Source organism: Larimichthys crocea, chromosome XII (genome assembly GCF_000972845.2).
Source record: "Larimichthys crocea isolate SSNF chromosome XII, L_crocea_2.0, whole genome shotgun sequence".
Classification (NCBI taxonomy): domain Eukaryota; kingdom Metazoa; phylum Chordata; class Actinopteri; family Sciaenidae; genus Larimichthys; species Larimichthys crocea.
In genome coordinates, this window is record NC_040022.1 from 18,740,738 (window position 1) to 18,756,826 (window position 16,089).

The 16,089-nt window shown below is 37.9% G+C and overlaps 2 protein-coding genes across 2 annotated transcripts; both read right to left on the bottom strand.

The window, feature by feature from the left end:
- Positions 1–4,977: 4,977 nt before the first annotated feature.
- Positions 4,978–6,311, bottom strand: LOC104921302 (regulator of G protein signaling 21). The gene is made up of 4 exons (XM_010733790.3): positions 6,173–6,311; positions 5,762–5,841; positions 5,500–5,666; positions 4,978–5,240 (listed from the first exon to the last, which is right to left on the bottom strand). Exons 1-4 carry the CDS (start codon positions 6,181–6,183, stop codon positions 5,064–5,066), a joined length of 435 nt encoding a protein of 144 aa, XP_010732092.1. The 5' UTR covers positions 6,184–6,311; the 3' UTR covers positions 4,978–5,063.
- A 4,529-nt stretch (positions 6,312–10,840) lies between these two features.
- On the bottom strand, positions 10,841–15,442 carry rgs18 (regulator of G protein signaling 18). The gene is made up of 5 exons (XM_010733745.3): positions 15,192–15,442; positions 14,593–14,697; positions 14,312–14,373; positions 13,595–13,761; positions 10,841–12,595 (listed from the first exon to the last, which is right to left on the bottom strand). The coding sequence occupies exons 1-5, from the start codon at positions 15,311–15,313 to the stop codon at positions 12,344–12,346; spliced, it is 708 nt and encodes a 235-aa protein (XP_010732047.2). The 5' UTR covers positions 15,314–15,442; the 3' UTR covers positions 10,841–12,343.
- Between the last annotated feature and the right edge of the window lie 647 nt (positions 15,443–16,089).

Here is a 16,089-nt window from a genome sequence, read left to right on the forward strand (position 1 = left end):
GCTGAATGCTGAAACAAGGTTGGTGAGTAGCGTCACAACATTATACTGAGCTAACCACAGAAAAAGAGGAAGTTGGGTATGACGCAGACGTGCACGGACTACCGCTGTAACTCTCTGTCTGTACTGTGCTTAGACCTGCATCATTAATTGTTTGGTTTAAAGTCTAAGGGATGCAAATGGGGCAGTGGAAAATTCTGTAGTAGATAAGCAAATGCTTTAGTTTCTGTGTTCCAGTCAGCCTTGTGAACAAGTGCCACAGTTTCAGGTTTTGACATGTTGTAAACTAAATGCTGAGGCTATTTTAGCACATACACAGTGATATTAAATTAAAATGGGTGACACTATCTTCTTAAACTTTGTAGAGTATTTATCTTAAGCAGTGAAAAAGATTTCCCTGTACCTATCATGTGTCAAAGAACACAAAGAGCTAATTATTGCATATTTGCAGTACAGAAGCAGCTTCATGATAGCAATATCATGGGTTTTTTTTAATATAAAGTAGAATATGTTACTTTTTTTGATAAGCAATAAAATGCATCCTCAAGTTATTGCACTCATGGGATTTGTTTTAACACCCTTACTTGACCTGGTATGACCACTAGCTTTTGGTTGCTAAATGTTAGTACTTTTTAAACAGTACATGAGCTTTTTTGATGTTGGGATGTCCTTACTTGACCTGGTATGACCACTAGCTGAGTTAGAAGACAATTTGACCATGTCACATAACTAATAATGTCTGTGTTTCCATTTTATAGTTTCGTACCATTATTTCATCTTTGCCAGTGGTGTCAGACAGGAAATACAGGGGGAAACAGAGAGGGGGATGACATGAAACTAAGGTCGCCCACCTTCCCTAACCCAAACCAAGCCAGGGGCAGTGCGGTTACATAATGTCTTAGACACCCCAGTGTTTCCATGTTAGACAGGACTGAAGCTTGTAGACATAAAAAGTCATGCCAGGTCATATAGGTAAGATAAGATATTTGTGGCTTAAAGATCATCAAGATCAACATTATTGAGACAAACCACTAACACCCTCTACTCTGCCTAAACGTTGTGAGCTATGTCCTGAAGCTCCCCCTTGTCCCACACAAAATGCTAAAGGCTGTTTTATTCACTTCCTGCTTCAGTGTTGACAGGAAGTTTTGACAAAACTAATGCTTTCACCTCTCATCTGGGCATTCCTCTGGACTTTTCACAGTCTTTTAAAAGAGAACATGAACATCCTTTATTTCTTTAGGTTTATAATAGTCTCAGATGTAGTTCCTATACTTTCTGCTATAGTTCAGTGCCAATGAATGACATTCATGACAGTCATGACAGTGATCAGGACTTTTTAGGAGGAAATTGTAATGAATCAAAGTCAGTTTTTAGTGACTGATAACTTAACAAGAAACATTCAGGTCAGGTTTTACAGTCACAGTACTCAAGCTGTCCTTAGTTATCTGCTTTTATCATATGAAATGTGAGAAATTTCAGTGCAGCTCTTGATGCAAAAGAACTTCCATCCAAGGGCCGTCCTTCAGAATTCAGTAGCTGGATTCTTGAAAAGTTGTATTTGATTATATTCACAGCTTATGAATTGCTTCAGAATCAAGTGTCTGCTTGAATATAGACAATGCATACAGTATATATAAAATTAATATTTAATTTAAGATGTGACTTCAATATATCCATCACTGGCAACGTCTGCTGGAAGTTTAAAAAATGGACACCACATCCATCACTGAAAAAACCAAACCTGTCATCTAAGGTCCTGATCTTCACATGTGATGCAGACTGCTTGAACTCGGTCAACTTTGTTACACAGTCATGACGAAATCTGGATTTGGCAAACTTGCTTCTATCAGTACGTCAAAACTCCACAAAGAATGTGGAAACTTTGTACATGCTTTTCTCCCTATCTCATGTGAACTAATTACTTTCATTCTCTCTACTCAATCAGCTCCCACAGTACAATGTTGGAGCTAAATCAGTTTTAATGACAACAACAACAACAACAACAAAAACACACTTAAATAGTGTTTTCATGGCTTGAGGGTAGAAACTCTTCCTGACAGATACAGATATCTGCAATCTTCATCTTGGTCACAGCAGGGAGAAAGGCAGGGCCTTGTGGCCTTGTTTGGTGTTGTAGCTTTATATAATTAGTTAATTTATATAATATAGTTATTACTGAATTACATAATTCTGGCTCACAGTTAAACACGTTAATTACCTTGGCATCCTCAGACGGTGCTTTTCTGATTTTTTAAAGGCCACATCGGGGAGCAACTGTGATGGAGCCTTAGTCATTACTGTAGGACCAGGCTGTGAAGTGTAGCTAATGCAAAAGTGCCAAAAACTGCAATTGCTCAAATGGCCACTTGAGGCTGGCTACAGAACTAGTCAGTCTCCATAAGCCCCCATTAAAATGTTAAACTTGACAGCAGAAATAAACATGTTTACAGCCTGGTACAAAAAACTGTTTTGGTCTTTATAGCTAATTTTCCCATTCATGACAACTGTACTGAGACTGAAGTTTTATAGAACTCTCCTGTTGAAATTATATTAAGACTTAAAGTTATGCATAATTAATACCATGGCAACTTTGACTGACCCAGGTGTCATTCAGTCCACCTCTGGTCCACCGATGATTCACTCTTTGATGATTTTCAAATTAGCCAAGTTGAGAGCCAACACACTCTACTCACACACTTCACAACAGCTCTTTAGAAACCTAGGAGTGACATCCACCCATATTCATACTATATATTGTTAACTAACTTTGAATGGCAATGAAATTTAATGGCAATCCATCCAGTAGTTGTTGAGATGCTTAGACCAAAGTGTTGTACCAAATGACCAAGAGACAGGCCAGCATTACCATCCTTACAGCTGCAAGTATGACTAAAACCAGACATTAATCCTAAATTTAGTTTAGTTGAGAGCAGAGAAACTTTCCCCTTTAGCAAATCATTTTGACGTTCCAAAGTGTTGATTACTTATGGTACCTCAAGCACATTGCAAGCTGATTTCCATACTGTTGTAAAACAATTGAAACCCAAGACATTTACCTCTGGGACTAATAGGAATAGCATATTGTTTGGTTAGCTGCAAGCCTGATAAATGTAGTGCCACATAAAATATAGTGTTTAAGTAATTAGTTGCTTTTGAGCCAGATCTAAGTAGATTTTTGTGATATTATATGTTCATGTTTGTTTGCTTGACAGGAAGTGTTTTGTGTCAGAACGCAGCTGTTGATGGCCTGAAGTGGTGACATAAATTGTTATCTTAGACATTTTCTTTATCGGTGGCAACACCCGTTTGTGGGTTTCCTCCATCAACTGCTGTCACTCTGTGAACTATACCTTTGCTCAGTTTGTTTCATTTTTATGTCTTCACTTCCTGCAACCAATATCTACTGCAGGTATGCTGCTAGGCTACACATTAATATGCATCAAGATAAATGCAGGTTTAACGTGTATTTGACAAATCATGTGGTTTGTCAAATACACTTTTTTTTACTGTACCCAAAAACTTAACCCTTCTCCCACAAAGATGTGACTGTAACCGGAGTTGTCTAAACTAGAGGAAGCCGTGGTAAGCTGTCTGCACAACACCAAGTGTTGTTGCACGCCTAAAATAAATCCCCCGTACATTCAGTGACACCAACACAAACAGAACAAAGTGTTCATCTAAAAGCCAGCAGTCACATGGACAAACCACGTTGTGCCTACTTCCACTTTCCAAACACATACACATGAAATAACCCAGCAAACAATAAACAACTTATGTGTGTAAGTGAGGGAAACAATGTAACTGTAGGATTTTGTGCATCATGTTTAATTTAAATCCTACATGCCAAGTTTAGTGTCATTTGTGAATCTGACATTACGTCTAAAAGTTGGTAGCTTAGCAACCCTGCGTCATGGTGCTTGCATGCATTTGCATGCCTTTTACATAAACGATTATATGAGATAGTAAAATTCACCATGTCCTAACCAGAAATGACAAGAAAATAAATAAATAAATAAATAAATAAATAAATAAATAAATGTTTTAAAAATCTAATACTTCTTTAAACTTCCTTTTAAGGGAGATTTATGTAAAAGACAACATACTTTTTCCCATCGTATTAGACCTAAAGTTGTGATTTTTGAAAGTCTTTTCTTTTTCATGATGAATGAACTCGCCTGGCAACATGAAACCAGCTGATTTACAACAAAAAGTGCACTCCCGCCCACCACCCTGTGTCTGGTGTTTCAGGCAAATTTAAGTCCAGACGTGTTGATTCATACAGTTCCTCTTCATATTATATTTAATGCACCGACTTCTTATAACTGCAGCTCAGATGTTTCAGAGATACACACACGCAAAGTGAGAGGAAGTGTTTTTTTCTTTTTCCTTCTTGTTTACAGTATGATGTTGCTTGAAGAACTCTGTTGCCCTCTGGTGTATCTTTTGACCAATGGCCACATTACAGTCTTTGACAACAACAAATGTGATTTGCATTACATTCAAAAGGACCGCACCCAAACGTCACTGGACTATTGATAATATCTAGTTTTTGTTTTTAAGGCATATTTCAAAAACTACAGTGTAGTTGGAGACAAAAAATTTTGATAGAACAGAAAACTGACACAGATGTTTTAACAATACACTCACATTTTTATTTGCATGTGAAAGTTGAATTTCTAAGAGCAGATTAGGATTTCTATTTGCATAATCAATTAGATAAAGTTAATAATACTTTACAATAAAGAAATTATTTTTATTATTAACCTCATGTAGCGGAGGAGAGAAAATAGATAATCATATACGAATAAGAATTATGTGCACAATCTCTTTAAAGACTTCTTTTTTAACTTAACATAATCAAAGAGATAAAGTATAATACAAGCCACAAATTCTCTTGAGCTGTAACTGTCTACTGAATCACACAGGTTGATAAAAGCTATTTCTGCTACACTTGTACTGTATGGCATACACCCGTTATCCACACTGAAATGAAAGAGTGCTACAGCAGATCAGAGTTGAGAAGATTTTGCGAGCCTCCATCAGAGGCTGTCAGTTTTAAACAGTCACCTTGAATCTTTTCTCCTCAGGAGTCCCTGATAGATGTCAGATTTTAGGAACCGCGGGTAGCAATCCCTGGCCATCAGACTGTAGATGAGCTTCTGCGCTGAATCAAACGAAGTCAGGGTCGGCTGGGAGATGTTTTTTGTTATGTTTTCTCTGGTACCACAATCTATGTTGATCTGGAATCAAACAACATCGCCCCAGGGCATCTTATGGCAACTCTTTATCATCATTCACTATAATGTTCTGCAGTGAAAATGCACTTAAAGTAGTTTAAAGCAGTTTTACCACTATAAAACACATAAATACACAGCTTTATAGCAGTCACTATATCACCACAGGTCAACTAAATTCAGATTACAATAAATAACAAATTTAATTAAATTTGAATTCCTTAAAACTATGGCCTGTTTTTTTTTTCAGCTTGCTGTCATTTACCTGTTTGGGTGCTTCTGTTTGGACAAACTCTGAGTAGATCCGGTTGGCAGAGGAGATCATCTCTGGGGCCGACTTGATTTTTTTGTATTCCTCACAGGCGAGCCAAAACAGTATGTTCTCCTCACTGTATTCGGACTTCAGGAACTCCCGGAAAGCTATCTGTCCGGCTGAAAATCATAAAGGTCACAAAGTAGGTCCAGTCGTATCTACAATCAAATATATAACATGCATATATATGTATATATTCAAAAGAGACTCTCACCTTTACAACTAAGGACTTTGTCCACAGATTCACTCCAAGTCTCAACTTCCCCCAGTGGATCCTTGGGGACGCAACACAATCTACCCTTGAAAAGAGCATCAAGATCTATCACTAGCACAGTTATCTGTGAACTCCACAGCACATACCACCTGCAAACCACACTGGCAGGCCAAATAATGAATCTTTATAGTATGTGTAATGTTTTAAGATGACTTGAAAACATCCAATTTAACGCTTTGAGCACCTGACAGCAACATTTCGTCACCACAAGCCCCTTAGGAAATAAAGGCACAATGCAAGGTGAGACTTACAGTGAGTGAAAAACTCTTTGGTATTTTCCACATGGCTGCTGTAAGTTTGTTGCCTGCTGAGAATGGTAAAGCTCTAATAATCAAATATGCACTAACTCACTTTATTGCCATCTACTCGTCCTCTACGAAGAAGAAACAGAGAAAAATAAGATCCTGCCAGTCTGAAGATGTAGTTGTGATTGTTTGGAAATAAGGGAGTCAAATGACTGAACAATCTAAATGACCTCCACCTAACATGAATGGAATATATGGAAATCCGTATGCAAAGTGATGTTGCAGACAGGGCATCCTTCCAATCCGTCTGTTGCACCTTGATGAGAAAAGAACTGGGCTGTGATTTAAGGTGACCACACCTTTTGTCAGGAATACAGTGATTGTTGTTAATATGAACAATATGAGGGTGACAGATTTATATTTAAACCAATACAGTTAAGATTATGGGATACTTTATTTTTCATCACTCACTAATGACTATAATCTAGTTTTTATGGGTATAATCAGGAACATAATGGCCTATTGTGGTCGAATACTGCATGTCAAATTCACAGTAAGATTTAACTAAAGCAATGAGCAATGGTCAGGAAGCACCAGGAGAGATCCTGACCATAAACAAATAGCCATAAACAAATTCACTATTAAGGAAAAGCCTTGTCATCCCACCATTTGCATATCTGCTATGTTCCTTATTCATCAAGGTGAGAAAAAGATTAAACAAGCGCTGATTTATAAATATGCCTCATACGATATCAGTTGATGTAGTTGATCACTGACTCTTTGAAACTGGCTTTGAAATACAGAAAACTTAATGACTTGAAACGCTTTTGTGACCATGAATGAGAGCACATTGCCATACCAGCAGCTCTGTGAGGCTGCTCTCACATCATATGGGGTAGATGAGAAAGATCCCCACGTTAGTGATCTGCGAGATTTCAAACAATTCAAAAAGGTTATATGATTACATAGTTAGCTGTGCCAGAGTTAAAAAATATACTGATCATATAACACTATATCCAGTACATGTGGGTTTAGTTATATTGTTTTGTTTAATAGTTTTAATGAAATGAGGAGTTGTAGTACTCAACGTTTACCTTGAAGGTCTTTTTTTTCTGTCTTCTGGATTTTATTTCAAAACCCGTAAAGACCACAACTGCAGCAATAACTCATTTGTTAACATCATTACTGTGATTGGAAGTAAAACGTCATGCTTCAAATGCAATCAATAACCTTAGGGTTAGGGTTAGGATTTAAAGTTTTTGAAGGATTAGGGGGTTAGGGTTAGTAGTATTATTAACCTTTTAAATTTTAAACCTTTGTTACTGTTCAAAACTGTCACCAGTACTCCAAGATTCATTAAAAGATAGAGACAGGAGAAGAATCTGTGGTTGTGTGGATATAGATGTATGTAAATCCTGCAGTGAATCATTTACTGAGAAGGCCAGGACCACGCCTTATCCAAAGACAGAGCAATCCCATTTAGTTTTGGTCAAGACATCACAAACCAACCCCCCCAAAATGTCAACTAGCATGCTCGTGCTGCTACAGGAAAAGTAGGGGGTCTGTTGTGTACTTTTGAACTTCTTTAAACTGATGTTTTATTTAGATTATACAGTAGTAAGTATAGCAGAAGGTGCAGCATACTGGTGTTGTTTTAGATGGCTGTCCTCCACACATAGATTGTATATGATTGTATACAAGTCATGCCACACAGTGAATCACAATAATTACGTATGTCTAGTGTATTTTAACCTGTCCTGACCTTTCTGTCCACTGGTGGAGACGTGATGAGCCCAAACAAACCAAGAATGTAAATCACAGCAGGTGATGGAAAATACCCAGGCTACCTTTATTTGCATGTGTGTAGACACAAGCAGGTCGAGGAATTTGTTTTTCAAAAAAGGCTCTCCCAGGTACCGGTACACAGAGGAGTGTTGTCTTTCAATATCTGAGATGTTTTGTGTTGTTGTGATTTAGCCTTTTATGTTCTTGAATCAAAAGTTATTCTGAGTGGTCAGTGTCACTGTCACCACCAACCCCGAACAGGCAGATTTTGTAAAAGAGGACTGATTTGTTTTAATTCTTGCATCTATGAACTTCCACTGTGTGTTTCATACAAAGTTGCAATTTTTCAACATTACACAGGATGGCACTCTAGTCCTCTCCATTCTCTCTGTATCTATTTTACAGTATAATTAATAATAATAGTATCAGGTGTCCACTTTTCTCTGTAACTGACAGCTCTGAATTTGTCGGGTTCTCTCTTTATTCATTCGAACATGAAAATGGTTTTGGCCCTTCTCCTGAAGCTGCTCAGGACCTGGACGTGCAAGGTGGGGTTTGGTGAATGTTGCGGATGTAACCTGAAAACCTATTTAAATTAGATTTTAAATCCCTGATAGTAATTCAGTAAGAATGCCTTCGACTTAATTAGAAAGTGTTTCATCTTTTTCTCTCGACTTGTAGCATGAAAACATCTTTTATTTACTTATTTTAACCCTTTCAACAGTACAGTTTGTCCAACATCAATAAATAATATATCAAACCAAATAAACTGTGATAATCCACACCTCACGATCCACCTGACCTTGATTAAATGATTAAATATAATGGACAATCAACCACTGCATTTTATGTCATCGTTATCAACAAACTTTATTTCCCTTTCCACTTGATAATTGAGAAAAAATAATTACCGTAATTTTCGGACTATAAGCCGCTACTTTTTTCACACACTTTAAACCCTGCGGCCTATACAACGGTGTTGCTCTCATAATGCTGGCTAATGGCCACCGGGGGGCACTCTCTTTACTAGCAGTAAACGCAAAAGTGAGACAGACATGTGGGGAAAGATTATTATAGTTTTGATTTTGATTTTGAACTGTCATTTTGCGCATCATGCACACACCCTCATCATGGAAAACACATGAAGAAATGCATATGATGCAGCTTTTAAGTTAAAGACAATCAATCTGGCCGTCAAAGAAGGAAATACAGCTACTGCACGTAATCTTAGCATCAATGAATCGATGGTGCGACGTTGGAAGTGGCAGCTGGAAGAACTCAGTCAGTGTAAAAAGACGACAAAAGCTTTCAGAGGACATAAAAGCAGATGGCCCGAACTGTGCTGTGTTGGTGCTGTGTTTTATTTTCCAACCATGCAGGCATGTTCATCCCGTGTTGATGCCATGTTTTCTTTTTTTTTAACTTTAGTCATTATTGTTGTTCCAAATGCCAGTACATAGTTACTTTTCCATACAGAACGTAACTACAACTGTTTTGTTTTTAGGTATTCAACATTGCATGAACAGAACAAAAGGTCAAACCTGGGTAATGAGAGGACAAAGAAACAAAGGAACAAACAAACAAACAAAAAAACAAATATGGGAGCTTAGTTTTTAAGAATCAGTCAATTTTCTCATTTTTGTCTGTTGTTTCACTTTCATTGATGTTTAGTCTTCAACCTGCAGAAATTGTTCTTAAGAACTGCATTCAGGAACCCGCCACCTATTCATTAATAACTGGAGGGAAGCTGTCCATCAGGCACTCAGTTGGCTCTTTTTTCCTTCAAATAAACAACTGCCTCTAAATATGTTCCCAACACTTCAGCTGAATTACAGTATAGTTAAGTATACCTTGAGACTGGGTGTTGTACTGAAATTTATTTAGGTCTGTCAATATCGTTGCAGGCCAACAGCATCGACCACAAACGGATTTGTAAGGGGAAAATTTCATAGCTCAATATCTGAGCCTGGGAGTGAGCAAATCTATTACTAAATTTGGCTGACATGGAATCAGATAAAAGCTCCTGAGATGGGACGAACTGGTTTTTAAAATGAAAACATATGGTATAAAAGTTTGGATAACAGAGCCCAAGGGTGCAAAACTATTGATAGACTTTGGCTTAAATCGAGGAGTTTTAAAAAAGAATCCCATTTGTTTGAGAAAATCTGCATAAAACTCCCCAATTAGACAACGTACAATAAATTGTTGTTGTAAACTCTTATTAGACTAGTATTCATGTTGTATTACAATCCATATATCTCCAGGCAAACTGCTTTCTTATGCTTTTGTTTTCCTTCAGAAGTTCTACAATACCTCTTTAACTTATGGAGACTTTTAGCGCACACTGAGTCACAAATTTAAATACCAAATACAAATTCTTAGTGGGCAACTAATCTTAAGCTGTGATGAATTTGGCAGGCCAGCTGAGCTCCTACCTTTGTTAACACATCATTACATTTTCCCTCCCGTCTCCTACTATTTGTGTGAAAAGACAGCATGCCGCTAGATGGATGCATAATTAATGAGAACTGTGAGGTATTCCTTGCAGGGTTTTTGTAAAATGGCAGTAACTTGTGCTGAGATGGAATTTATCCCTCTGAAGGCTACTAGAAGCCCTGACATCTGTGTTAATGAGCTAAACCGGCTCTGTGTGTGCATGCTGTGCACATGTATGTACTGGTGTACATTTTTCTGCATACATGTGCAGGAATTTTAGAGTGAACTCTGTGGGATCAGTGACAGTTTCAAATTAATATGTATTTGCCTAAGAAGTATAGCTTGTGCATACATATACAGTAACATGAATAATTCTGTGCTGAAATGGTGAGAATTGATAAGCTCTATTAATTTTTCAGTGATTTGCAATAGGGAAGCAACACATGATCACAATTTTCCCCACTAGTTAATTATACACATATTATGACTCCATTTGTCACATTTAGATGTGGTCACCCGAACTAATTAATAACACAAACGGCCTCATTAAAACTGCTTTTATAAGTGTTTATTTGAGTTACTCCACATATTATAGTATATAAATTTTACAACAGCGAGGCAAAACATATGATCATAGTAATACACAAATTGTACTAGATGGTAGCAAAAGGTAAAACAGCATCATAATTAATATAATGATATAATATTAGTATTCAAATAAGATATATGCATTATCTGTGTGTGAAAATGGGACAGATTTTAATCAATAACAGAAATGAAAGATATATATCCCTCATTAAAAAAGTTTCAGTGTTTTGCAGTCACCATGGCTGCAGGCTTTCACTGCAAGTTAGTCTGGAGCGGGTTGGACAGTGCAAGGGATAGATTAATCCATTCTAATGAGATATGGTCAAATTAGCTTATATACCATATCAACTGTATTAATGTTGTATAAGGTGCTACTGCTGGATTGGATGACAAAGCACTTGAAGCATAATGTGTCTGAAGTCAGGAGAGAGGCCTCATTGTGGCTGCCTTTACACAGAATATTGTCAGTAGCATGGAGGCGGTTCAGCTGAGATTATGTCCCCAATCATCCCATTGTCATTCAAGTTTTGCAAGATTTGAGAAAATAAAACATCAGTAAAGGTTCAACCCACAAGCAAAGGAGCGTGTCTGAGAAGAAAATACTCAATTCTGATTTGAGGGAAGGTGTCCATTTCAGTTAAGCGCATAGCCCTGACAAAAGGGCCTCAACCTTTTTCAATATATTGTTATAGCTGAAAGGCTAATGGTGTCAGCTGTTATCCAGCTGTGTAGTTTATTACTTGAAGGAATATTTCAACACCTTGAGAAATATACTAGTTTTGTTTTGGTGAGAGTCAGATGACAAGAATCATACCACTGTGATGTTCCATAAATATAAAGCTATTGCCAGCTTAGCTTAGCTTAGCGTAAAGACTTGAAACAGGGGGGAACAGCTAGCTAAATTTCATGAGTGTTGTTGTCACTGTGAGGTTGTCAGGCAACTAACAAAGGAAGTTACTGAGCCAATAGATTGCTCCACCCAGCATTATAATGAGTCATTTTTACTCTTCAGTTTTCACATAGATTGAACAAAACAGATACATCGAGTTAATTAGTGATCGTTAAAGGTGCTACCAATGGGCAGAACCAGGCTAGCTATTTCCTGCTTGTGGACTTTATGCTAAGCTAAGCTAACTAGCTGGTGGCTGTAGCTTAATTTCAACTAAACACATTTGGTACACTCTGCTTATCTCACACTGGGCCTGAAAGCAAATAAGCATATTTCCCAAAATGTTTAACTATTTAAATGAAACGTTGTACTGTGTAAGTGAGATAACCCACACTGACCCCAGTGGTTCTATGTATATTAAAAACGCAACACACTCTGCAGATGCAAACCTGTGGATAATAAGCCTCTGCAGCGCACATAACATGTTAACGATTGTGCTGCAAATCATAGATTATCTCCTATATAATAATCAGTTTCACAGAATGAGCTGCTACACCTGCACCTGCATGTTACATTGGGTTACCAGGCCGAGTCAGTCGTGGCCTCGCCTCTCTCGTTGAACACACAGGAGCGTGACCTTCTGCGAAACATGGTGGCCCCAGGGCCTTTCCTCCTTGTGAGACGCAGATAAATGTCAGAGTGGAGGAACCTGGGGTAGGAGTCCTTTTTCATCAGGCTGTAGACTTTCATCTGGGCTGCTTCAAAACAGCTCTTAGTGGGCTGTGCTATGTTCTTTTGGATAGCCATCTTGGTGTTGTAGTCAATGTTGACCTGAGTGAAAGGAAATTAGGACATAATTAGAAAACGTGCACTATAAGGAATATCAACTACATACAGTAAATCTATACTATGGGAATGCTACATATAATGATACACATCATTGTCTTGATTTGAATTTTTACACAATGACAAAACATCAGTTGCATATAGGGCCTGGTAGGTTTGTTGTCAACAGAGAATACATCAGATGGTGAAAGAGAAAGAAAGGGGAAACCCTTTCCACTGTAAGAGCAGTGTAAAGTAGAACCAATTGAAACAGCAGAGAAATCTATATCTGCATAATTACACACATCACATCAAACATGACCTTTATTTCAGAGTGTGAAGATGATTTTCAGTGGTGTATCTCTAGCTTAAGGATTCTCAGGTTTGTTTGCACCACATGACTCAAAGCTAATTTGAGTTTAAAGTTCATACAAGCACACACCATCAACTCCCTGGATATCATCACATATTTGATGGTAAGCTGTGTATTATCTAGTAGTGGTGAAGCTTCTTATGCAATACTGTGTATGTTTCATGTTCTGCAGCATGCTCCAAAAAAACGACCTTTCATATTTACACATACGTTCATCTTAAAGCGAAAGTACGTGGGTGATGCAGAGGAATGGCAAAACCTCAAACCAGACAGCAAACTCTTTAACGGCCAGACTTGCTGCAGGGCCTGAATGCATATTGGATGGTTGTCACAGCATCCTTGCTAAGGGAATGGAAACCTTTGAAACCGCTATTGTCTTCTACAGAAATAAACCGACCTTCTCTGCAGTGGTGCATGCACTAGATGCAGGACCAGTGAGCTGCTCCTAACGATTGTTTACAAAGGTCAGCTTGCTCCAGGCTCATGACTATTCAGTGCTTTAGCTTTATTTTTTATTTTGGTGACATAAATATTTGAATCCTCCAACAGCCCCCAGTGACAAATGAGGCAAAGAAAATTGAGTCTTTATACTATTTTGCAGCATTATGGTACATAAACATGGTATGTCATACCTCTTTAGGGGCATCCGATTCAATAAAAACTGTATAAATATATTTGGCCTTGGACCGCAACTTTGTCTCAGAATCAATGGTGCTGTATTCTTCACAGGCCAACCAGAATTCAATGTTTTCCTCACTGAACTCTGTCCTGAGGAACTGAGAAAAGATTTCCACCCCATCTGTTGTAGAGAAACAGACAAACTCTGTAAGTTCCTAGAGTGACACAATACAAAGACAAACTGTTCAAAAGAAAATTTGTATTTTCTGAGCTTGGTAAATGAACATTTCTTTTAGCAGGATGTGTTAAAGACCATAACTTCCTCATTCCAACGACACTAAAATGACCCTGCTATTTAAACAGTTAAATTACAAGTAAACCTTTTATAGCTTAAATATACATTAACACTATTATTGTCTTCTTTATATGCCATAGACTATAGTAACCATTCCCATATGAGCACATACAGTGGTTTACAGCATTTCACTGTGACACTAAAGGGCAACTTCTGTGATTATGAGGAAGTTGCACAGTTTCTGTGTTACTATCTGGGCTGACAAACATAAAAAGATGTAGTGAAACTCTCACTGCGCTCTCCATTAACTATTTATTGCCCCAGGCACTCCTTAACGGTTTACAATTCAAATGGTAGCAAACAGTTTGACAGCAGAAGAAACTGTTTTGGACAGAAATTTGACACATTCATGAGAAGTTTGGGGCACTGAACTGACCAGAGTGCTTTAGCAGTTCTTCAAAAGAGTCGCTCCATTGCAAAGCTGCCTCTGTTGAGATGCTGCAAAAAGAAAAAAAAAGAAAAAAAAATCAGAGATGCGGTCAGCTCTTCCCTAATGATGCAGCGAAAAATGTTTTGGATTCTCATGAGACGTCTAGATGCCATGTTTCTAGAAGTGTGCAGTGAGTCATGGAGGGTGCTGGAAACTGAGGTTAATAGTGAATAATGCTTGTCAAAAACAACATTGCCTGTGTATGAAATTAATGAATTTTGCCTCACTTGCTTGGTGTCGTATTTGTCTTTTTATGGGGACTGACGTTTTCGTGAGAGCCTGACTTGGTTAGAAAAAGGCTTAGTCGGCTCTTCCTCTCCTTGTCTTTCTGTCTGCAAACAGAGAAGAAAATACATCAAGTTCCACAAACTGTCGTACATGCAGCTGTGACACTGTTCACCGACTTATCAGAGAATTACTCCTCACAGACACGTTTTCAAAGTGGCTTACATGACAAGCTGTAAATTACACAACGTGTTTTTGGCTCAAGTTTAATATGCACACGTGTTGAAAAAAAAAAGGCAGCAGAAACTCATCATGGAGGATTTTAAAAGTCAAACAGCTTAAGTGTCAGCTTTAAAGGCCTTGATTCACACTCAGACAAGGTCCTATATAGAGACATCAAATGCCTATTATAATGCTGCTATGCTGCTCTGAATAAGACTTTCCTGCACAGAAAAAAAAAGTTAGGTAATCACACTCGTGATAAAAGTTGCTCTTTTCAGATTCCTGACATTAATTGCACGATTTACTAAAGCTCGATATAAATATAACTTATTCTTAAATCAAATAAACGTATGAAATCAGCTGAGGCTCACACACCAACCTGCTACTGTCGTCCTTCATCTTTGGTGCTTGCAAGTCTTCTGGACCTAGCATTTTGAAATATGCTTCCTCCTTCGGGGCCATGTAGTTGAATTGAGGAAATAGAAAGAGAAGCGTCTCCATGCTGTTCTGTCTGGTGTGTGAAGCAGCAGGCCACAAATAGCTCTCTGAAAATGTTTAACCCATCACTCGATGAACCACCTCGTCTTTTATAAACCATGTCACATTTCATTTCCCATACCTTTTGGTTTACTTCCTGTAATGGTGCAACCGCCTGCTGCTAAGAGCTCCATCAATGATGCAGAAAAGCCCCTGGGTTCAACATCCTGTCGACTGTTTACTTAGAAATTTGAAAAAGGAAAGCTGGTCATACTTTTTGTTTCTTTCTTTCTTTAGCCTCAGGTAATATCTTGATTATTAGGACACATAATTAGCTCAAATTAGATAATTTGACACATTGTACTGAAGCACTTACAAACTAAAAGCCCTGGTTGTTTTTATGTCACACGTGGCTGTTGAATTTTGAACTTTGCTTGATTCTGTGATGTTTATTCACTCTCGTCTCACAATGGAATTATACGGTTGATGTTGTTGTACAAATCATATAAAGCTAGTTGATAAATGTCTTTGTTAAATGGGAGATCGTGGGCATTACAAGATAGATCTTACTCTATGATTACACTTACACCATCAGCAAGGCCAGACACTGCAGAGATGGAAAGAATGAAATGTAATGAATAATAAAAAATGTGTCTGTCTGCAGAGTCTGGGCGTAGCTCTTTCCAGAACATCAGAGCCTTAATGGAGAAAGACAAACTCACTGTGACACAGTGGAAAGCTACAGGGAATAGGTGCGTTACAGGGCAGATGGAGATAAATGTGATGCCTCTGTTAGGGAG